Source organism: Micromesistius poutassou (genome assembly GCF_964030765.1).
Source record: "Micromesistius poutassou genome assembly, chromosome: 18".
Taxonomy (NCBI): Eukaryota; Metazoa; Chordata; class Actinopteri; order Gadiformes; family Gadidae; genus Micromesistius; species Micromesistius poutassou.
In genome coordinates, this window is record NC_140288.1 from 3,850,966 (window position 1) to 3,868,631 (window position 17,666).

At 43.2% G+C, this 17,666-nt stretch overlaps 2 protein-coding genes across 2 annotated transcripts; both read left to right on the forward strand.

Annotated features, from left to right (window-relative positions):
- Nucleotides 1-874: 874 nt before the first annotated feature.
- On the forward strand, nt 875-4,907 carry gfi1b (growth factor independent 1B transcription repressor; the record flags this gene model as incomplete). Its single annotated transcript, XM_084483410.1, has 6 exons — nt 875-986; nt 1,314-1,487; nt 1,954-2,183; nt 2,958-3,095; nt 3,501-3,666; nt 4,729-4,907. The coding sequence occupies exons 1-6, from the start codon at nt 896-898 to the stop codon at nt 4,905-4,907; spliced, it is 978 nt and encodes a 325-aa protein (XP_084339536.1). The 5' UTR covers nt 875-895.
- A 4,405-nt stretch (nt 4,908-9,312) lies between these two features.
- On the forward strand, nt 9,313-17,509 carry gtf3c5 (general transcription factor IIIC, polypeptide 5). Its single transcript, XM_084482867.1, has 11 exons — nt 9,313-9,616; nt 9,943-10,141; nt 10,536-10,731; nt 11,668-11,851; nt 13,925-14,029; nt 14,501-14,615; nt 15,158-15,238; nt 15,464-15,549; nt 16,238-16,320; nt 16,634-16,776; nt 17,242-17,509. Exons 1-11 carry the CDS (start codon nt 9,410-9,412, stop codon nt 17,421-17,423), a joined length of 1,581 nt encoding a protein of 526 aa, XP_084338993.1. The 5' UTR covers nt 9,313-9,409; the 3' UTR covers nt 17,424-17,509.
- The last annotated feature ends 157 nt before the right edge of the window (nt 17,510-17,666 follow it).

Consider the following 17,666-nt stretch of genomic DNA (forward strand, 5'->3'; position numbering starts at 1 on the left):
TGCCCAGCACTATAAATCATGAAAACCAAACATGGTTTTGTTTTGTTTTTTGATTTAAACTGATAGCCCACACATGATTCTGATATCAGTAGGCCTACATTTTAGATGAAGGTTTATGCACAGTATTTTAATATTTATTTTAAATTAAATTAGCACCTCAATAGATCTGGCCTAATTTAAAGTAGCCTACAGGCCTAATTCGGTTAATAATTGTTTCGGTTCGTTTTTAGGCCATAACATCAATGTATTTTTTTTTGCATAATATATCAACCGAGAGGTGTATCTTTTCTGCAGGTAGCCTATGTGACTTCCAGGGACAGCTCAGTTGTTTTACGCAAATGTCCCGGGCCTGTTGGCTCTCTCATTGGCTGAAACCACAGTCAGATTCCAGCGCACATTATCTGATTGTAAATCAGGGAGGGGAGCAGAGGGGCGATGCGCGATGCTTTACTGTGGTTTGCTTTCTGAATTCTGGGATTGGATTTAACAACACGCTTCTGACGCTTGCTACAACTCTTTTTTTGGAGAACATTCCTTCGATTATAGTTTGGTTTAATTTGATTAAAAAAAAAAAAAAAGGTAGGCAAGACAATTCTTCACAGCGTATGATACACTTTTTGTTTATTTTAACGAATAGTTAACCGCTGAACATCGATAACATGTTTAACATATTTATATGTATGTATATATATTTATAAATTGTATGTTATTGATAATCCTACTGTTGATTTAAATGTAATAACTCTTTTTGGTTAACTTCATGATACGAATAATGGCAATGCCAATCGACCATGCATTTAACGACTATAACGTGTAGTGCTGTTACATACTCATAGCATTACATTACATGTGTCTGGTGTTGATAGAAGTCCTCAATCCCACTTCCAGACTCAAGATGCCACGGTCTTTTTTGGTGAAAAAGAAAAAGTCCGCGTCTTATAATACGCACCGATCATACGACGACCCCCGGGAACCCCTGCACACCGGTGAGGGGACACAGGCTGTCACATTCATATTGTATAGCCAATAACGCCATGGTTCACATGTTGACTCAAAGGAAGTCGACCTGATGATTTAATTGTATTTTTACGCAAGGCCCAAAGGCCCTCTTTTGACTAAAGGATTAAAGAAAAACGCAAAGTGTTTATGTTACGTTATGTTATGTTATTGCCATGATCTAATCCCCATTCTGCATGGGAGGTGTTTTAGCCTAAAAGCGAAATATAATTAAATCCCTCTGTTCCCGTAATACAACAATACAATATTTCTTTCATTTTAATGATTGAGTTCTTGATTTGGTTTAAAACAAACAGACGAGTTGTCGGAAACCGTCCAGTCCAGTCCGGACTCCTCGTCGAGACCTTCGCCGGTGTTCCACCAGAGTCCCGGAGAGCCGCGTGAGGACCCCGAGGAGCGGGCGTTCCCTCCGGGCCCCCCGGAGCCCACCAGGCACTCCGTCTCCCAGACGACCCCGTTCTACCTGGCCGGTAAATCGCTGTATTATTCTTAATTACCCGGAATCTATTTCCTTTACGCGCTAATCGATTCGTAATTCATTGATTTGTTATGAATGAATAAATTCACGTATTCATATTGCTATATAATTGTATATATTTATGTGTTGTATCCATACCCCAAAAGGCCTTTCAGAGTGCATAATACATTCGAAAGGAATCATAAAAGACAATCATTTAAAGAGAAAAGTTAAATAAAAGTAAAGGCAAAAGAATATACAGGCCAGTGAAAATAAGAAAATTATATCATCAGGCCTAAATTAAAATGTTCTTCTTTTTTTTACAAAATAATTTAGGTATAATTAATAGATAAATGAATTATTATTAATTATTAAACATAATTAATTCGTTATTAATTAGGTCACTTTATATATATATATATATATATATATGAAGGATTCATGGAACCCGTGGATTAACACTGGACTCCATTTCCCAGAACCCCACATTCCCGAGTTCCCTCCGTACTACAAGACGTCCATGGCGTGGGACGCGCTGCCTTGCTCCTACGACCTGCGGCAGATGAGCTTCAGCCCCACGGTGCTGCAGCACGCGGGCAGCGTGTACGGCGACTGCCTCAGCCGGAGCCCCACCCCCCAGCAGCCGCTGGACTACAGCCCCCAGTACTCCCCCACCTCCATGACCTACCACTGCATCACCTGCGAGAAGGTAAAGGGCGACCACTTCCTGTGGTCTTTCACCGTTTTACTGTTTAGTCACTGAGTCATTTGGTAGCAGACGCGTTTTTTAAATCCAAAACGGCTTCAGATGCAGAGGCAGAGTCATTAAGGAGCTTAAAGGAGCGGCCCTTTAAACCTAACCCAAGCTGTAATTCAACCCGCAACCTTAGCTCAACCTACCCATATTTACTTTAAACCTAAACCATGAAGCAGGATGTGTTACCGAATGGGAGTCACTTTGGATAGTGCTTTAGCCTCCACTATAGGACTACCGGTAAATGTATTTCAGTCTCATATTAGAGTGTAGATTGTTTGGTCCTACTTTGTCACCACAGGGTCCACACCTGTGTGGCTCGAATATTTGAATCGTGCTATTGCTGAAAAACAAATAACCAAACATAACACACGTGACAGCTCATGGTGCCTTCATGTGCTATGGAAATTATGTTGAATACCAAAAGCCGACATGAAAATTGCACATGAGTCATTTCCACTGGAGAGCTCGTAGAATACTTTGACACACGAGCTGCCGAGTGTTTCATGTCACTACGACAACAACAAAAGCACTTGAACACAACAACACTCGTAATTTCCAGTTTACACAAATAAATGGAAAGGAATCGTCTTTTCCGTAGCAACGTGAAGGCAGCATCAAGCTCCTATCAAACACATGTGGTCGCCACGGATCGCCGCGGTGGGAAAAAAACTCAGTTTCCCAGGGTTCCACGGGCTGACTTCCTGTCTCCTGGTTGTCCGTCCGCAGGTGTTCTCGACGCCCCACGGGCTGGAGGTCCACGTGCGGCGCTCCCACAGCGGCACGCGGCCCTTCGGCTGCAGCATCTGCCGCAAGACGTTCGGCCACGCCGTGAGCCTGGAGCAGCACATGAACGTCCACTCCCAGGTACGGGGGCATCCCATAATAATAACCCTTACCATCGTCCCACGCCCGACACACACTCACACGCACGCACACCCCGCACGCACGCACGCACGCACGCACGCACACATGCACGCGCACGCACGCACATACATACTGACAGCCTGGAGCAGCACATGAACGTCCACTCAGGCATCCCATAATAACTCCCCATCCCACACCCAACACACACACACACACACACACACACTGAACCGCTTTACTATGGACTACTATATGGTTGTTATTTTCAATATTCAAAAGTTGCACCATTGACGTCATTGGTCCTGCTAGGACCAATCGAGAAGTGGTCGATTTAAAAACATTAAAACATTTTTTATTTTAAAAAATACATCTCTTACTAAGGGTTGTTTTTCTCTGCGATTTCAGGAGAAGAGCTTTGAGTGCAAAATGTGCGGCAAGACGTTCAAGCGGTCGTCCACACTGTCCACCCACCTGCTCATCCACTCCGACACGCGGCCCTACCCCTGCCAGTACTGTGGCAAGAGGTTCCACCAGAAGTCGGACATGAAGAAGCACACGTACATACACACTGGTGAGTCTCATGTCAGGGCAGGGATGAGCAGCCCCAGGGCTACGGGTAACTGAGGGGTTGACCTGGAAAGACTTAAAAGATTGTTATATACAATTTTAATGATGACGTTAAATATCAATATTTGCTGTATTAGTTTGTTGTTATGTATTTTCAAGACCAGGAATAGAGATATGCCTCAGCTTATGCACTTTGGCTATTACAGTCTAAGTAATGATGAAAACAACGACTCAATTAAAATAGTATTAGTTCAACTGTTTTGGTTTGGTGTCGATGAGGGAGGGGGGATCAGGTTGAGGGCTAACAAGGTTTGGAAACTCGGGTCTAAAACCTAAAACAATTTACTTTTGCTCTGCCTTTCCAATAAACTTCTCTTTTCTGTTCACTTATACGTGGCCAACGAGTCCGTTAGGGATATCAGCTGGCAATTATTCAAATGGCTGGAGATTAGAAAGAAGTTTAATTCTACCTGTGGAGCATCTTTACCTCGGCCTTCTTTAGCCTGGCTTCAAGTGATATCTGCTTCCAAGAGTATAATGACTGCAGATAAATCAGAAAAAAAGAAATTAAACAAATTTGCCGTGGATTTGCATATGGGATGGCTTATAAGGAGGTGTGTGCAGTCGTCTGTCTGGGTGACAAATCTGAACAATGGCGCAATTCTTTATTCCTCAGAAGCAGGGCTATGTTGTGTTATCTTTATGTATCTTTATCTTTATGTTACAGTCACCATAAAGACCATGAGTGTTGCCTACACTGTCACACCGAACATTCAACGAATGCTCGGTGTGAACAGGTTCATGATACCATACCGAAATCCAAGACAAGCTTACATTAAACAACAAAGCCCAGGATAGTCTTGTGGGTTAGGGTGTTCCACTCCAATTCATTGAAAGGGTCTGGGTTCGAACCCCATTCCGCACAGATTACCTGGAGGCATCAGTGAGCAAGATGCAGAACCCCCTCTATACCTGCTCATGAAATACATGTATGTGATCCAAGTTGCCTTTGATGAAAGCGTCTGCCAAGGAAGCTAACCGCTTTCTCCTTTTTTTTCCCTGTCAGGTGAGAAGCCCCACAAGTGCCAGGTTTGTGGTAAGGCCTTCAGCCAGAGCTCCAACCTCATCACCCACAGCCGGAAACACACAGGCTTCAAGCCGTTTGGTTGTGAGATCTGCAGCAAGGGCTTCCAGCGCAAGGTGGACCTCCGTCGCCACCAAGAGAGCCAGCACAGTCTGAAGTAAGGAACCTGGAGGACTTCTGGAGAGGGTCCATGACGCTGGTCGAAGGCTTTCAAAAGACAAGGACCTCGAATGGAAATGCTGTGGTGCCCAACCTGTGGGTCGGGTCCCCACTTACCCCACTCGGCTGATATGCATATTGGGTCACAGATTGTCCTGTCTTGATGATAATATAATAATAATAATTAGAAAAAGTTAGCAGATGCATATTTTCTTTTCAAGCTGGCTAGGAAGATCATGCAATTTATGTTATTCATGTAATTCTTGAACCCTGAATCTCCAAATGTAGCTATATAGGAGCAGAAGTCTAATGGGAACAATTCAGGAATTGTCCTCAAAATGAAGAGTATTGTTTACATTTTTGAAGAGATTTAAGATTGTTTATTTGAATGTGTCTCTCTTTAGCACTTTGCCCTATTTTATGTCAAGTGCATTACAAATACAATATATATTATTATTGTTATTGTTTATATTATTATAATTTAAAACATTATGGCATTTTACCCATGTGAAATTACTGTTGAAGTGTAAAAACCCACTTAATAAAGTGTGTGATGACAAGAAAGTAAATCTTTGTTGCTGTTTGATTGAATCCTCCATGATCACACAAATAAAAGATGTTTGAAACATGTACCTGAAAGCAAACAACCAACACCATGATGAAATGGCACACACAAACAAAACACACAGAGGAATATGTTTCTGTGTATCTTGTCTTGTTCTTGTGTGCGTTCCTGTTTGCAAACTTCTTGTCCCGCAAATGTTGTGGTAAAACTAACACGCCTAGGGACTTCATCTATTGCAGAACCAGAGAGAACTGTAGACCCAGTAATACTGCATTCAAATCCGACGCTGGCAGCATGCAAATACTAACCAGACCAAGCGGCTTCTCTGCTCTAAAACTCAATAATAGTAAAACAAAATATGGATTAGCCTTACCAGAGGACTGTTACAACAGCAATAATAGGCGTAAGATAGTCGTAAGAAACATAGGGTCTATTCAGTGTTTTAATACAAAATAAATGACCTGATAATGGTACAGTTTAAAACCAAATTAAACTCTGATATAATCATCTCAGACAGGGAAATGTGCATGGTGGGTATCAGGTAATCGTGTGGGCATGAGTTCCCTCGAACGGGGTTGTTGTGGAACAGGGATTTCCATCTTGAGACAAACCGCCATGAACGCCACACCCAGACAAGACACACCACTGTTGGATTTGCTTTAGCAAACTAGATGGAGCGGACGTGACTACTCTCCCACCTTCTCCAAACACCAGACCAGTTAGTTCATTAATCTGCCCTGGGCAAATCACACCACTTTAGTTAAATCTGACGTGTGGGGCTAAACATTAGGATTGTATATGTGTGTCTGAGTGTGTTTTAAATTGTTTAGTGTTCTTATGGATGGGGGCTGCTGCAATGGCTCAAATCAAGCCAGAGTAGAAAAGCAAAAGAAAAGCTTAACAGGGGTAAACTCTGGCCAGGTATGGTTTAACTGTGTTTTTTCTTTTCAAAAGCAGAAATCACTGAACGTGTTAGAAACATGTGGCATTCTGTTAGGTTTGGTTGGTAAACAAATCTGAGGGCTATATGCAAATTTTCTGTTGGTAACCTATTACCCGGGCAACTCGGTCCGTTGTAAATGTGCACGGAGACAGTTAGGCCCGCAGCATCCTGGTGTGAAGGCAAATCACAATCCTGCACAGGTAGCCAATGGCAGGCCTGCATTGGTGGAGGGGCGGAACCACACAAACAGGACGTGGGTCCTGGTACACCTGAGATCTACACTTGATATGGGAGAATTGATATGCGGGTTTAAACAGATTTTTAGCCGTTGTAATTCAAAATAAAAGATTTAGCTGCTTGTAATTATGAACGTGTCGTCATTATATCCGTTTATCCGTCTTCTTTTTATCCATCTTCTTTCTATAATACTATAAGCTCTATGCATTTCCATGCCACATATGGAGGAAACGTGTGAACGTTGAACATTTGAGGCGTTCTAGTCATCCAGACAGAAAACAATTATTTCGGTCCAATCTGCACGAAATCATGAAACACTTTCTAAAATCATGAAACAGTTGTCAACTTGCGCGCACGCACAAAATAACACACACACGCACGCGCGCGCGCGCGCGCGCACACACACACACACACACACACACACACACACACACACACACACACACACACACACACACGTATAGGCCTATACACTTTACACGCATACTCACGCAAACACCCAAACCACACAGACAGTGAGCGTGTGCTGAGAAGTTCATTTGTTTTGCAAACGAGTTCTATGCAAATCGCTGTTGGCCCGTTCTTTGTTTGAAGCCCTCCAGGGTTTGGGTCCGTGTACTCTGGCCCTGGGGCAAGGCATTATGGGTCACATACTGGTAGAATCCCGTTCTGTTAGTCACATGAAAAGTAAACCGGGGAGAGCGTTAGGCCTAATATAGACTTAGGAAAGGAGTAGAGAAACATAAATGATATAAAATACTAGAATTGTAATTGTAGGCATGTTGTAGCGGTTGAATAAAAGTGTTTCCCTAAGGCCGGACAGTTACATGTCATAAGTTGGTAGGCTGTAGGCCTACTTGTACTTGTAGTCATTTGAATGGGATGATGGTTAGTTTATATATGGAATATGTATACTTATTTGGCTAAATACACGAAGCGCAAATGCACAACAGAAGACAAACGTCAACGTCAGTTTAAAGAGAGCGAAATTGAGAGATGTAAGCCCACAACAAGATAGAAAGATCCCCAGGCCTATATCCTATGAGCATGTTAACACTCCATTACAGTTTGGGGACGCACTATAGGCAGGAACTTTTGTTTTGTTTTTAGATTTCCCTTTAAAACAACCGGACCCTGCAGGACGTGATCTAGTTCACAAGTGTCTGCAGAGCGATACCGCACTGCTCTGTCCTCACGTGTGGCGACAGCTTCTCGCCCGTCCAAATATGGACCTGTCAATCCAACACGCTCTAAACCATCAGCGGCGGAACCGGAACCGGTGATACACAAGCATGATAAAAAAACAAATGCTATACAACCAGGGCAAAGTTAGTGATGTGGTGGTAGGCTATCAGTGACCAATGCGCAAAGCAGATGATTTGGGAGACAGATGTCTAAATACGAGAGAATGGGTGAAATCTGGGGGTGGCAGCTGGAGTTGCACTGCGAGTGGCCGACAGAGAAGGGCGGATGATACGCTTATCGTGGCGCCAGCACATGGCCGACGGTTGGAACACGCCAGCCGGGCAGTAGGGAGGACCCGGGGCAGATAGCAGCACCCTGCAAGCAATTGTCTCTCGTCCGCTGCGAGTTGAGCCCACTGCTAACTCGCTGCGTTGTCACAACATAAAATGTTTTTTTTTTTTTTTAAGACAGATTGAAAATTAGGTCAATTGACATATTCACGGTTATATAGACATTTTAAACGAAGCATAATTTTCGTCTATTTTTATTTTATTTTATTTTATCAATTCGTTTAGAAATAATAAAATAAAATATGATGGCCATGTTTCTGATTGTAAAAAATATGTTATTAGGCTATATTGGCTTTTGGTTTATTCATTAAGTCATTTGCCTATTGTTTAATTTCATTCGTAGAAATGCTAATAAATAATATGTCATTCGTATCTTCTGAGCCTCTTCTAAGTATACCAACCGTCACAAACTCACAGGACTCTTTCGAAAAGGGGACAGTGGATATTGTCTTCGAAATCTAGGCATGCCCTGACTTATTGTATCAATATGTCAAGCAGGTACAAAAGCAAACAAAATCAACATAGTAATCGTCAAACAAAGTACACACCTCCAGCATGTATTTAAGCTCAACAGTCAGATCACACTGAATGAACTCTGAACAACAGTAGGCATACACGTCACGAATGTCCCTCTGCCATGGTTTCCTCATAAGAAACGGAACCCTTAATTCAGCGTTAAATCATTTTGACTAATGGCTCACGGTATCTGTGAGAGTTGTATATAAGCAAGAGCAAGATGTCCCCTAAGTTGTAAGAATTACATGGCATGGCACGTTCAATATTTAAAAAATAATGAATTATTGACCGGAGGCAGAATTAAATTCACTCTTGGAAAATGTGTACATGTTGTACGGGATAATGTCATTTTTGGTTTCCCTGCTGACACCTTGTGGTAGAATTCGGAACACCTTGAATAATAGCAACATTTTATTCTACTTCATTACATTACATTTGCAATGATATTTCGAATGTGTGGAAAAAAAATAGCGATCAGTCCTCTATTATTATTAAGCAATTAATTTATAATAGATTGGGGAAAAAAAATAATAAGTATCGTTCGGAACACACGGAACGATCATCAGACAGAAATGTTTCCTCCCGGACGGGCTTAGCGACGGAATAAACAATGCCTTCTGGCTGCAGAGCACACTTCATTTACAAATGCTTTTGGCTTAACTCATTTAATATATCTTTCTTATAGAATAGTCCGCCATATTCTCAGAAATGTCAGATTCCAGTGAACATAAACTGAGGTTTACCTTGAAAGAAATGAAGATATCGACCGAGGCAGAAGACGCGTCGCCAGGTTCTGCCAGCTCCTCGGCGGTCAAACTTCATTATAATAAACTCGTGTGCATTGAGTACCCGGCGCTGATCGCCAATGTGGACAAGATGCTTGAGACAATCGGAGGAGAAAAAGTACTGTCGAAGGTCAGCACATGTCAGCTCATGACTGATGAAATGGTTATTATTGCTGAATATGAGGAATAATGCCCACTCTGTATTGTAACGTAAATCTCTCACACCATCGTATGTGGGACCTAGGCCTACTTGGCGAAAAACATTCTAATTCATATTTCTGATTTACAATACGAACAGAGTAACACACACTCAAACCTCCCCATGATTCAATGAGCCTATAACGTTTTAAATAATCATATTCCTGCTGTGAGTGAGGGCATTGTCTTTTACACACCCCATGCTGGAATGAACATCAGCTGTCATGTGTGGTGTCTGATAAATCGTACTTCTTTCAGACCTACGCTGACCCCAACCGCCGGCTGGAGCTGCGCTACCGGCCCAAGGACCCCTTCTGCCACTCTCTGTGTGGAAACCGCTTTCCCTCCAACAACCTCTTGCTCCGCGTGAGACGACGGGTCCGCAAGAAAGACCCCCAGGACACCCAGCTGCACATGGACGTGCTCGGAGTCATCGGCACGACATACAAATTCCAAGGTGATTTAATTCTCGACATTCAAAAGCCTGACACATTTTCATCTTATTGATCTTCTTCAGGTTGTTCTACATTTCGATTTTTCTATACATGTTCATGTTGTTGACTCTTCTTCATAGAGCTACAATGTGCAAACATGTTTTGAATGAAATGTGCTCTAAAACACATTAGATTATGCTGACGCCGGCTTTGAGGTTACAGATCGAGGTTAATTGCGTAGACACAGCAGCGTTGAGAAGTGTCAGGTTATTTCCCCAGAAGGAAAGAAGAAAGAATTTCTCATAATGATTTAAGTTCTATACATCTTCCAGTTATTTATGTTTCTTCAGCTTTCGTATTTCCCTTCAGCCTCCCACCAGTGGTCGCTTCACTCACAGGTCTTACGATTCATTTCAGGGATGGCGGATTTCCAGTGCCTGGCTGTGCATTCGGAAGACGGGAAACACACGTCTCTGTACGACAAGGTGATCCTGCGTACGTTTGAGAACCAGGAGTTCTTTGAGCAGCCCATGCCCTTCTTCCTCCCCCCACCCATCTTCTCCCGCCTGGACACCCCCGTCGACTACAACTACCGTCCGGACATCCACCACAAGTTAGTATGGTCATAATACCTCTTAGCAGTAATAATAACAAGTAGGGGTGTAACAATACACAAAAGTCACGATTCGGTACGTACCTCGGTTTTTAAGTCACGGTTTGGTATGTTCTTCGGTACAGCAGTTTTTATTATTTTATTTTTTATTAAAAATTTTGATTTGATTTATTAAATTGTATCAAACAAATGCCTAACACAAATGAAAAGACATCAAATACAATTGAGGATAAAAACACAATAAAGTCCGGGACTTATTTCCATTGTGGTCGCCATCACAAAACATCAGGACAAGACAAGACAGGTACGTACTGAAATGAAACGTGCATCAAACCGTTAGACCCATACCGAAAAATGTTGGTACGAATACGCATATCGTTACACCCCTATACTATCTACTAATAATATTAGTTCTTCTACTGCCCAGGCATCCACCACCAAGTAAGTACCGTAATTATAACTAATACCAGTAATAATAACTGATACTATCTCCCAGTAGTACTGCCTGGACTTCCACCATAAATTAGTACCCCAACTGCTGCATACTTATACTATGTACTAGCAGTTGTGTAGGAAAGTCTAGTGGTCATTATATTCGTCTGCAGTCTCAGTTGAAGGATAATGGGTTAAAAATTCAAACCCTCATGTCATCCGTCATTCCTCTGTTTAGTTGTACCATATGGTCATAAAGGAGACTACTGCTAGCATTCGTCAAGACGATTTGAATGCAGCGATCAAATTTCGTGTCAATATTGTCAATCAAATCTTGCTCAAAGATCAACAATGTCAAGCAAATCCAACCATGAAGCCAACATGACGATGTGTCATCTTTGTAATGTCTATTCCCGCCCACCTCTTAAGAAATCGTTTTTTTTTTTATTGAAGTCTGTGAGATCACGTCGATTCTAAGCTGTTACCGGGCCTTGGTCTTCACAGCCAGTTACCCATGACCAAGGAGAACTTCATCGGTCTGAACCGCGTGCGGCGCCACCACAACGCCATCTTCGTGAGCTTCGCGGACGCCACGGTGCCCTCGGAGTGCATGGAGGCGGCCAAGCTCAACTGGCAGAGGGTCTGCATCAAGCAGTCCGACGAGACGACCGAGCAGACCCTCAAAAAGGTCTGTGTTACCGTGGTTAAACCCCCGGGGTCAGGGGTCAGCGGGCGTCGGGACAGGAAACCAAATGGCCCCCTATTCTCATATTTATTTGTATTTATTTTTAGCTATTATTATTATTATTATTACTTGTAATCAATAAGGAGGCGAGAGGCCGTGGTTTGCAGTGATTTTACTAACCGCTAGGGGGCGCTGTTAGGCAGTGGCTAAAGCCCCCCTAGCTGCTCTGAAATCACTGTAGACCACAGCCTAGAGTGGCTTATGGCTTTAATGAAACTGCTGTGCAAACGGATTTCACAAAGTAAACACATAGCAACATAAAATGCGATTCATTTGTTAAAAACAAATAATCATTCTTCCACTTAGCATTATAGTTCCTAATGACAGCAAATGCCAAGCAGCACAGGCTAGTGTAGATTGATTAAATTAGTTTGGTGGCACATTAATACAAAAAAATGTTACACAATCGCAATTATTCGCGTGACTATTGGAGCCAATCAGAATCAAGGACCAGAACTAGCCCTTGTATAATTAGTCGTTTAACAAAGTGTGACTGAGAAAAATCAGAACATACAGTATGATGTTCTGATTGAACGTCTGACCGAATGCAGAGTAGCTATAGGTATCATAAAGATGAGCTAAGTAGAATGTGTAGGTAGATTAATACATTTGCCACAAGTTGCAGTATTTGTCAATGTAGGATCCTTGGCAGGATCTTTAACTATTCAACCTCCCAAAGGGTTGTAAGGTTTACAGTGGTCCCATGCATGCTCTCCAACTGTTGACTCATATTCATGCAAGAGACAATAATGGCTGCGGCTGATATAGCACATATCCGTTGCTCTGATTGGTTGTAATTCTACGCCCGTTGATAACGCCCCTCGGAAATCAAAATTGAGCCGAGAGGTTCCAGACTAATCTGCATTTCCGAATTGGTCTTGGGATTTCAGGGATTTTTTCTTCAACACAATTGTAAAATAACACTTATGTATATAATTGTAGTTGTTAACTATAGTTGTGTACTATGACCTACTCACTAAAACCATGACATGCAACACCATCCTAGTGACAGTCATGTGACTAACAGAGATACGGGCAATATAAATGGGGTACTTATATTATTTTTTACTAGTATTACATTACTTCATAAACTCCCTTGTGGCTTCGACACAAAGTTCTGTATCTGTTAGTTAGGGTTAGGGTCAAATACAGAAGATAAAATATTAAAATTATAATCTTTTATCTTCTGTATTTGAGTCCCAGCCAAACCGCTTCATCTCATTGCGGTTCTCTATGCTCTCATGCCAAAACGACCCAACAGTGGTTTTTATTTTAGCTTCCTCTATCGTGGTGCCTGCTTGATCCAGACTAGTCTATCTCTGTTCTTATCGCTGGCTAACCTTCCTCCCAGGTGTTCTCATCTCACGACAAATCACCGGATTGTCAAAATATTTGTTTAATACTACAGCTGATTTTGTTGTTGGTATTCTTGTTATTCCTTCATGTTTCTTCTACCTCTTCTTTACCTTCTTGTGCTTCTCCTTCCTTCCCTCCTTGATGATGATGATACTTTATTGATCCCCCGGGGGAGAAATTCATTGAGGAAGATACAGCATAACACAACATGAGGAGAGGGGAGGCAAAAAAAATAAGACAACCCCCAGACTATGCTCCTATGGGGAGTACAGTGTGGGGACAGGAAAAAAACACCTCAGCAACATAAGCACATAGTCAGTACACTTACAACATGAAAACACAAGACCTGCAACAGGGGAGGGGGGGGGGGCAGGATAACCCAGTGCATGCAAGCAGCCCTGCCCTTGTAGCTGCCGTTGTCACACAGAGTTTGTGTGTGTGTAGGCCTGGAGAGTCGCTTCGCCTGGCATCACAACCATGGTGTCTCAGCCGCTGGATGGCATAGCGATAACACAGCAAGTTGCCATGGAGACAACCTTGATCAGGTCCCAAACAGAGTCAACAATCAGCATATGTTTTTTCGGCCAAAACCGTTGCCCTCGCCCAGTGTTGTTTTCCTGATCTACTGCCTTATCTTCTCCCCACCAACACCGTCCACAGATGTTTGAGAGCCGGCCCATCTGGTCCAGAAACGCAGTCAAGGGCAACTTGGACATCCACCCGGAAAAACTCAAATTGCTGTTGCCCGTCATGGCCTACTACATGGTGAGACGACCCCGAAGAGTTGTTGTTTTTGCTCCAAATACAGATTATATTGCTGATACATAAACTCTAGAGGATGTTTTTATGAATGAATAAACTGCCTGTTTGTCGCTGCCTGCTCTGGCCTACTACAGTACTACAATAGAACCACTCAACTATATTTGGGTTTTTATTCTGATCTCCTAGTCCTAATAATAAGAAGAGGCCTATAGAGAATAGGATATCGTTTCTATCTACATGTGGCCTACTGCGTTTGCGGGAAAATTGAGTGTGTTCATCAAGTAGGCAAAGACAAAAAGCATACATAATAAATGACCAGGTCTTATTGTCTTAACTGAATGAGGACATTCAGTTAAGACATCTCACAAAGCAAATATCAATGATCTAGAGAGAATTCTAATGATGAATATATTGTGTTTTAACTTTGGCTGCGACCTTCACCAATCCGCTGCTCTGTTTTTGGTGGTTTCCTAGGTGACCGGGCCCTGGAGGAGCCTATGGGTGAGGCTGGGCTACGACCCCAGGAAGAGCCCAGAGTCCAAGAAATACCAGATGCTGGATTTCAGGATCCGCTGCAGCACCAGACATGGTAAACAACCCAGGGGGGTAGGGGCCGCTTTGAGCCAATCAGAGCCAAGCATATGGGGGGAGTGCCATGGGAAAGGCTGGTTTTCTGTGGGACGTTCAGGTTCTAAGCATTTGATTGGTGATAGTGGGGGGAGTGGCCTTCTGCCTATAGGTTGCATTCAAAAGCCTCCGTGCCAGGGTTGCTATTGGTTGGCGTGCAAAGCCAATGTACACTTCTGCGTCAGCACATATGCATAGATCCACGCTGCTACCTCAGAGACGTATATATAGATAGATATACACGTGTGCAAACAAGTGCATCCCTCCCAGAGGTCAGCCACGCGCCGCCCGCCTCTGCATTGGATCTAGGCGGGAAACGGTCCCTGCGCAGGCATCAGGCTCAAGGTTGTTCACAGGGAGGCCACGGTCACTTGGGATGGAACCCATGGCCTTTCAGCGGAGAGCGAGACACCTTAGATTATCCTCTCCACGCACCAGCATCTTCTGTGTGCGTCTGTATTTGTGTATATTGTCTACTGTAAGTGTGTTTTCTCTCTCCTCAAGGATATTCTCTGAGTGACATGCCAGTGAAAGCCAAGAGGAGCTCCATGGACTACAGTCTGTCCATCACGCTGAACAAAATGGGTCAGTGCACGTCCTCGCTGCACCACGAGAGCCAACTGCGTCACGTGGTCAATCACGTGGCCTCTACAACTCACATTTCTGCTAGGACGTCTGATTTTGAAAAATGTCCTCACAAAACATATACACACACAAAAAATGAAAGTCCAAATGTGTGTGTGTGTGTGTGTGTGTGTGTGTGTGCGTGTGCGTGTGCTCGTGTGTGTGTGTGTGTGTTCTGTGCCGTAGCGCCGCAGGCAGCCAGTGTGACGGAGCTCCCTCAGGAGGGCCCCAGCACCAGCCGCTATCCAGTCCCTGTCCGGCACCAATTAAAGGTCAGCCGCTAATTAACGCCCACTCGGGAGTCATTCAGTGGATTAAAGGCACCCAGTCCTTTGTGTGGTCTCCTTCTGGTCCGACCTGCTCACTGTACACTAGGGGTACTGTACACTATATGTAGCAATAACGATGTGCAGACAATATATATCAATCGAAACGTAACCTTCTTTGCAAATGTGTTTGCTGGGAAGATGACATTAGTGCTCAGTGGATGGAAGGTTGTTGGTTTGAATTCAGTCCTCTACCTTAAGCCAAAGAGACTTTCTTAGGAGTTTTTTCTTAGGAGCTGGAATCATCCGTCATACTTTGAGGATGCTTTTGGACTGCTCTTAGATAGATAGTTAGCTATGCAGTAGTTAGTTAGTTAGTATGTTAGTGTGTTTGTTTGTTCGTTCTGTAACAAGTACAGGTACATTGGAATTCCTGTTCCTGCTCCTCTCCACAGTTCTCGGCTCTAGTTCACACTAGTTAACACTAGTTTAATTAAAATATATGAGCCCTAAAGATTATATATATATAAGCCAATGTAATACAGCCAAATAAACAGCCCTTTTCATGAGGAAATATTCTCTAACTTCACCTCTTTGAAATTTGACTGAACGGTCTACTCTAGGATGTACCACAAGGTTCTTGGAACGCGCTACATGCTAATGCTAGCTGTCCTCCCCCCCCCACCTTCTGCAGGAGTCGTCATACGTCTTCAGGGACGGAATGCTGCCCCCACACAGACAGATGTTCTACCAGCTCTGTGACCTGGACGTGGAAAGGTACAACACAGTTTGGCAGTTAGCTTCGCTCGAGCCAAAAAAGCACCAACAATTGACTTGTAAACTTAAGTCAATTAAACTGATTGCTAGTGAAGGCAAGTCAGGTTTTTCTATGATAGGAGAGTTCATAGGACAAGTATCATAAAACAAGTTCAAGCCCGCCACCTGAGTATTTCTTGTCCAAAATGTTTGCAATAAACAAAGAAGCTGTTGTTATTCTTATTCTTAAAAAGCACCAGAGTGGAAAATGTGAAATGATGAAGATGAAGAAATGATGTTTAATTACTCCCATGTTCCCGTGTCGTACGTCCAGCATAAAGGAAGTGATCGACCGCAATGAAGGCGAGGAGAAGGTGTGTGACGAGAGAGACGGCTGGTGCCTCCCTCACACCACGGACGACCTGCGTGACATCATCTCAGGCCTGATCAAGAAGGTCGTCCGAGCTCAGAAGCCGAGTAAGGAGCAGCCCTGCAGTGATAAACGCCCCCCATGCCGTGGGCCTTATTAACCACCTAGCGGCCATCTTGGCTCTAACTTCTAGCTGAGTGTGCGGACTTAATGCAGAATTCCTCATTCATTCACCCAGCCAGAACAAGGCCCATGCTAGTAGTAGTTCAAATAAAGCTTAAGTTTGTGGTATACATTAGATTTGAAAGGGCAGGATAGTGTATCTAGGCTGTTTTTATAACCTGCCCCCTCCGGCCCTTATAAGTGAACCACAGAATCTGCGGCATCAAGACTCTCATCAAGATTTTGTAATTAATTGTAATTAATTCACCGACTCAATTAATTCAATCAATTCATTAATTAATTCAATTAATTCACAGACTCGTCGTTTTATTAAGTTTTAACGTGTTGAACAGCACCTCATTCCAATATCCCGTCCGAATATGATGACTCTTTCTTAACGTCCCTCTAAGACTCTGCAGAGTTGATCCCGACGCCAACGAAGCGACGGCGCTCCGGCCTGAGCAAGCGGACCTCCTACGCCGAGAAGCCGGAGGGAGAGGAGGACGACGAAGAGGCGGACGAGGAGGACGACTTCCACCCGTCGGAGGGGAGCGAAAACGAGATGGAGACGGAGATGTTGGATTACATGTGAAAAGGCTAAGACGACATGGCGTCATACATTTAGCGCAATGTATCTTTTGTATTTTGTTCAACTGTAAATAAAGATGTTTTCTTCTACCAAGTGTTTTTTTTTTTTAGTAGGCCTATTTGAGGTAAAAGTAACTACATCATGAATAGGCTTCACTTCTGTGAAAAACGGAAGTTTGGAGTTTGCATTTGTAGTTTGGCGGTCCATTTAGGCCTATCAACCAAATATCCGACAATATTTAAGAAA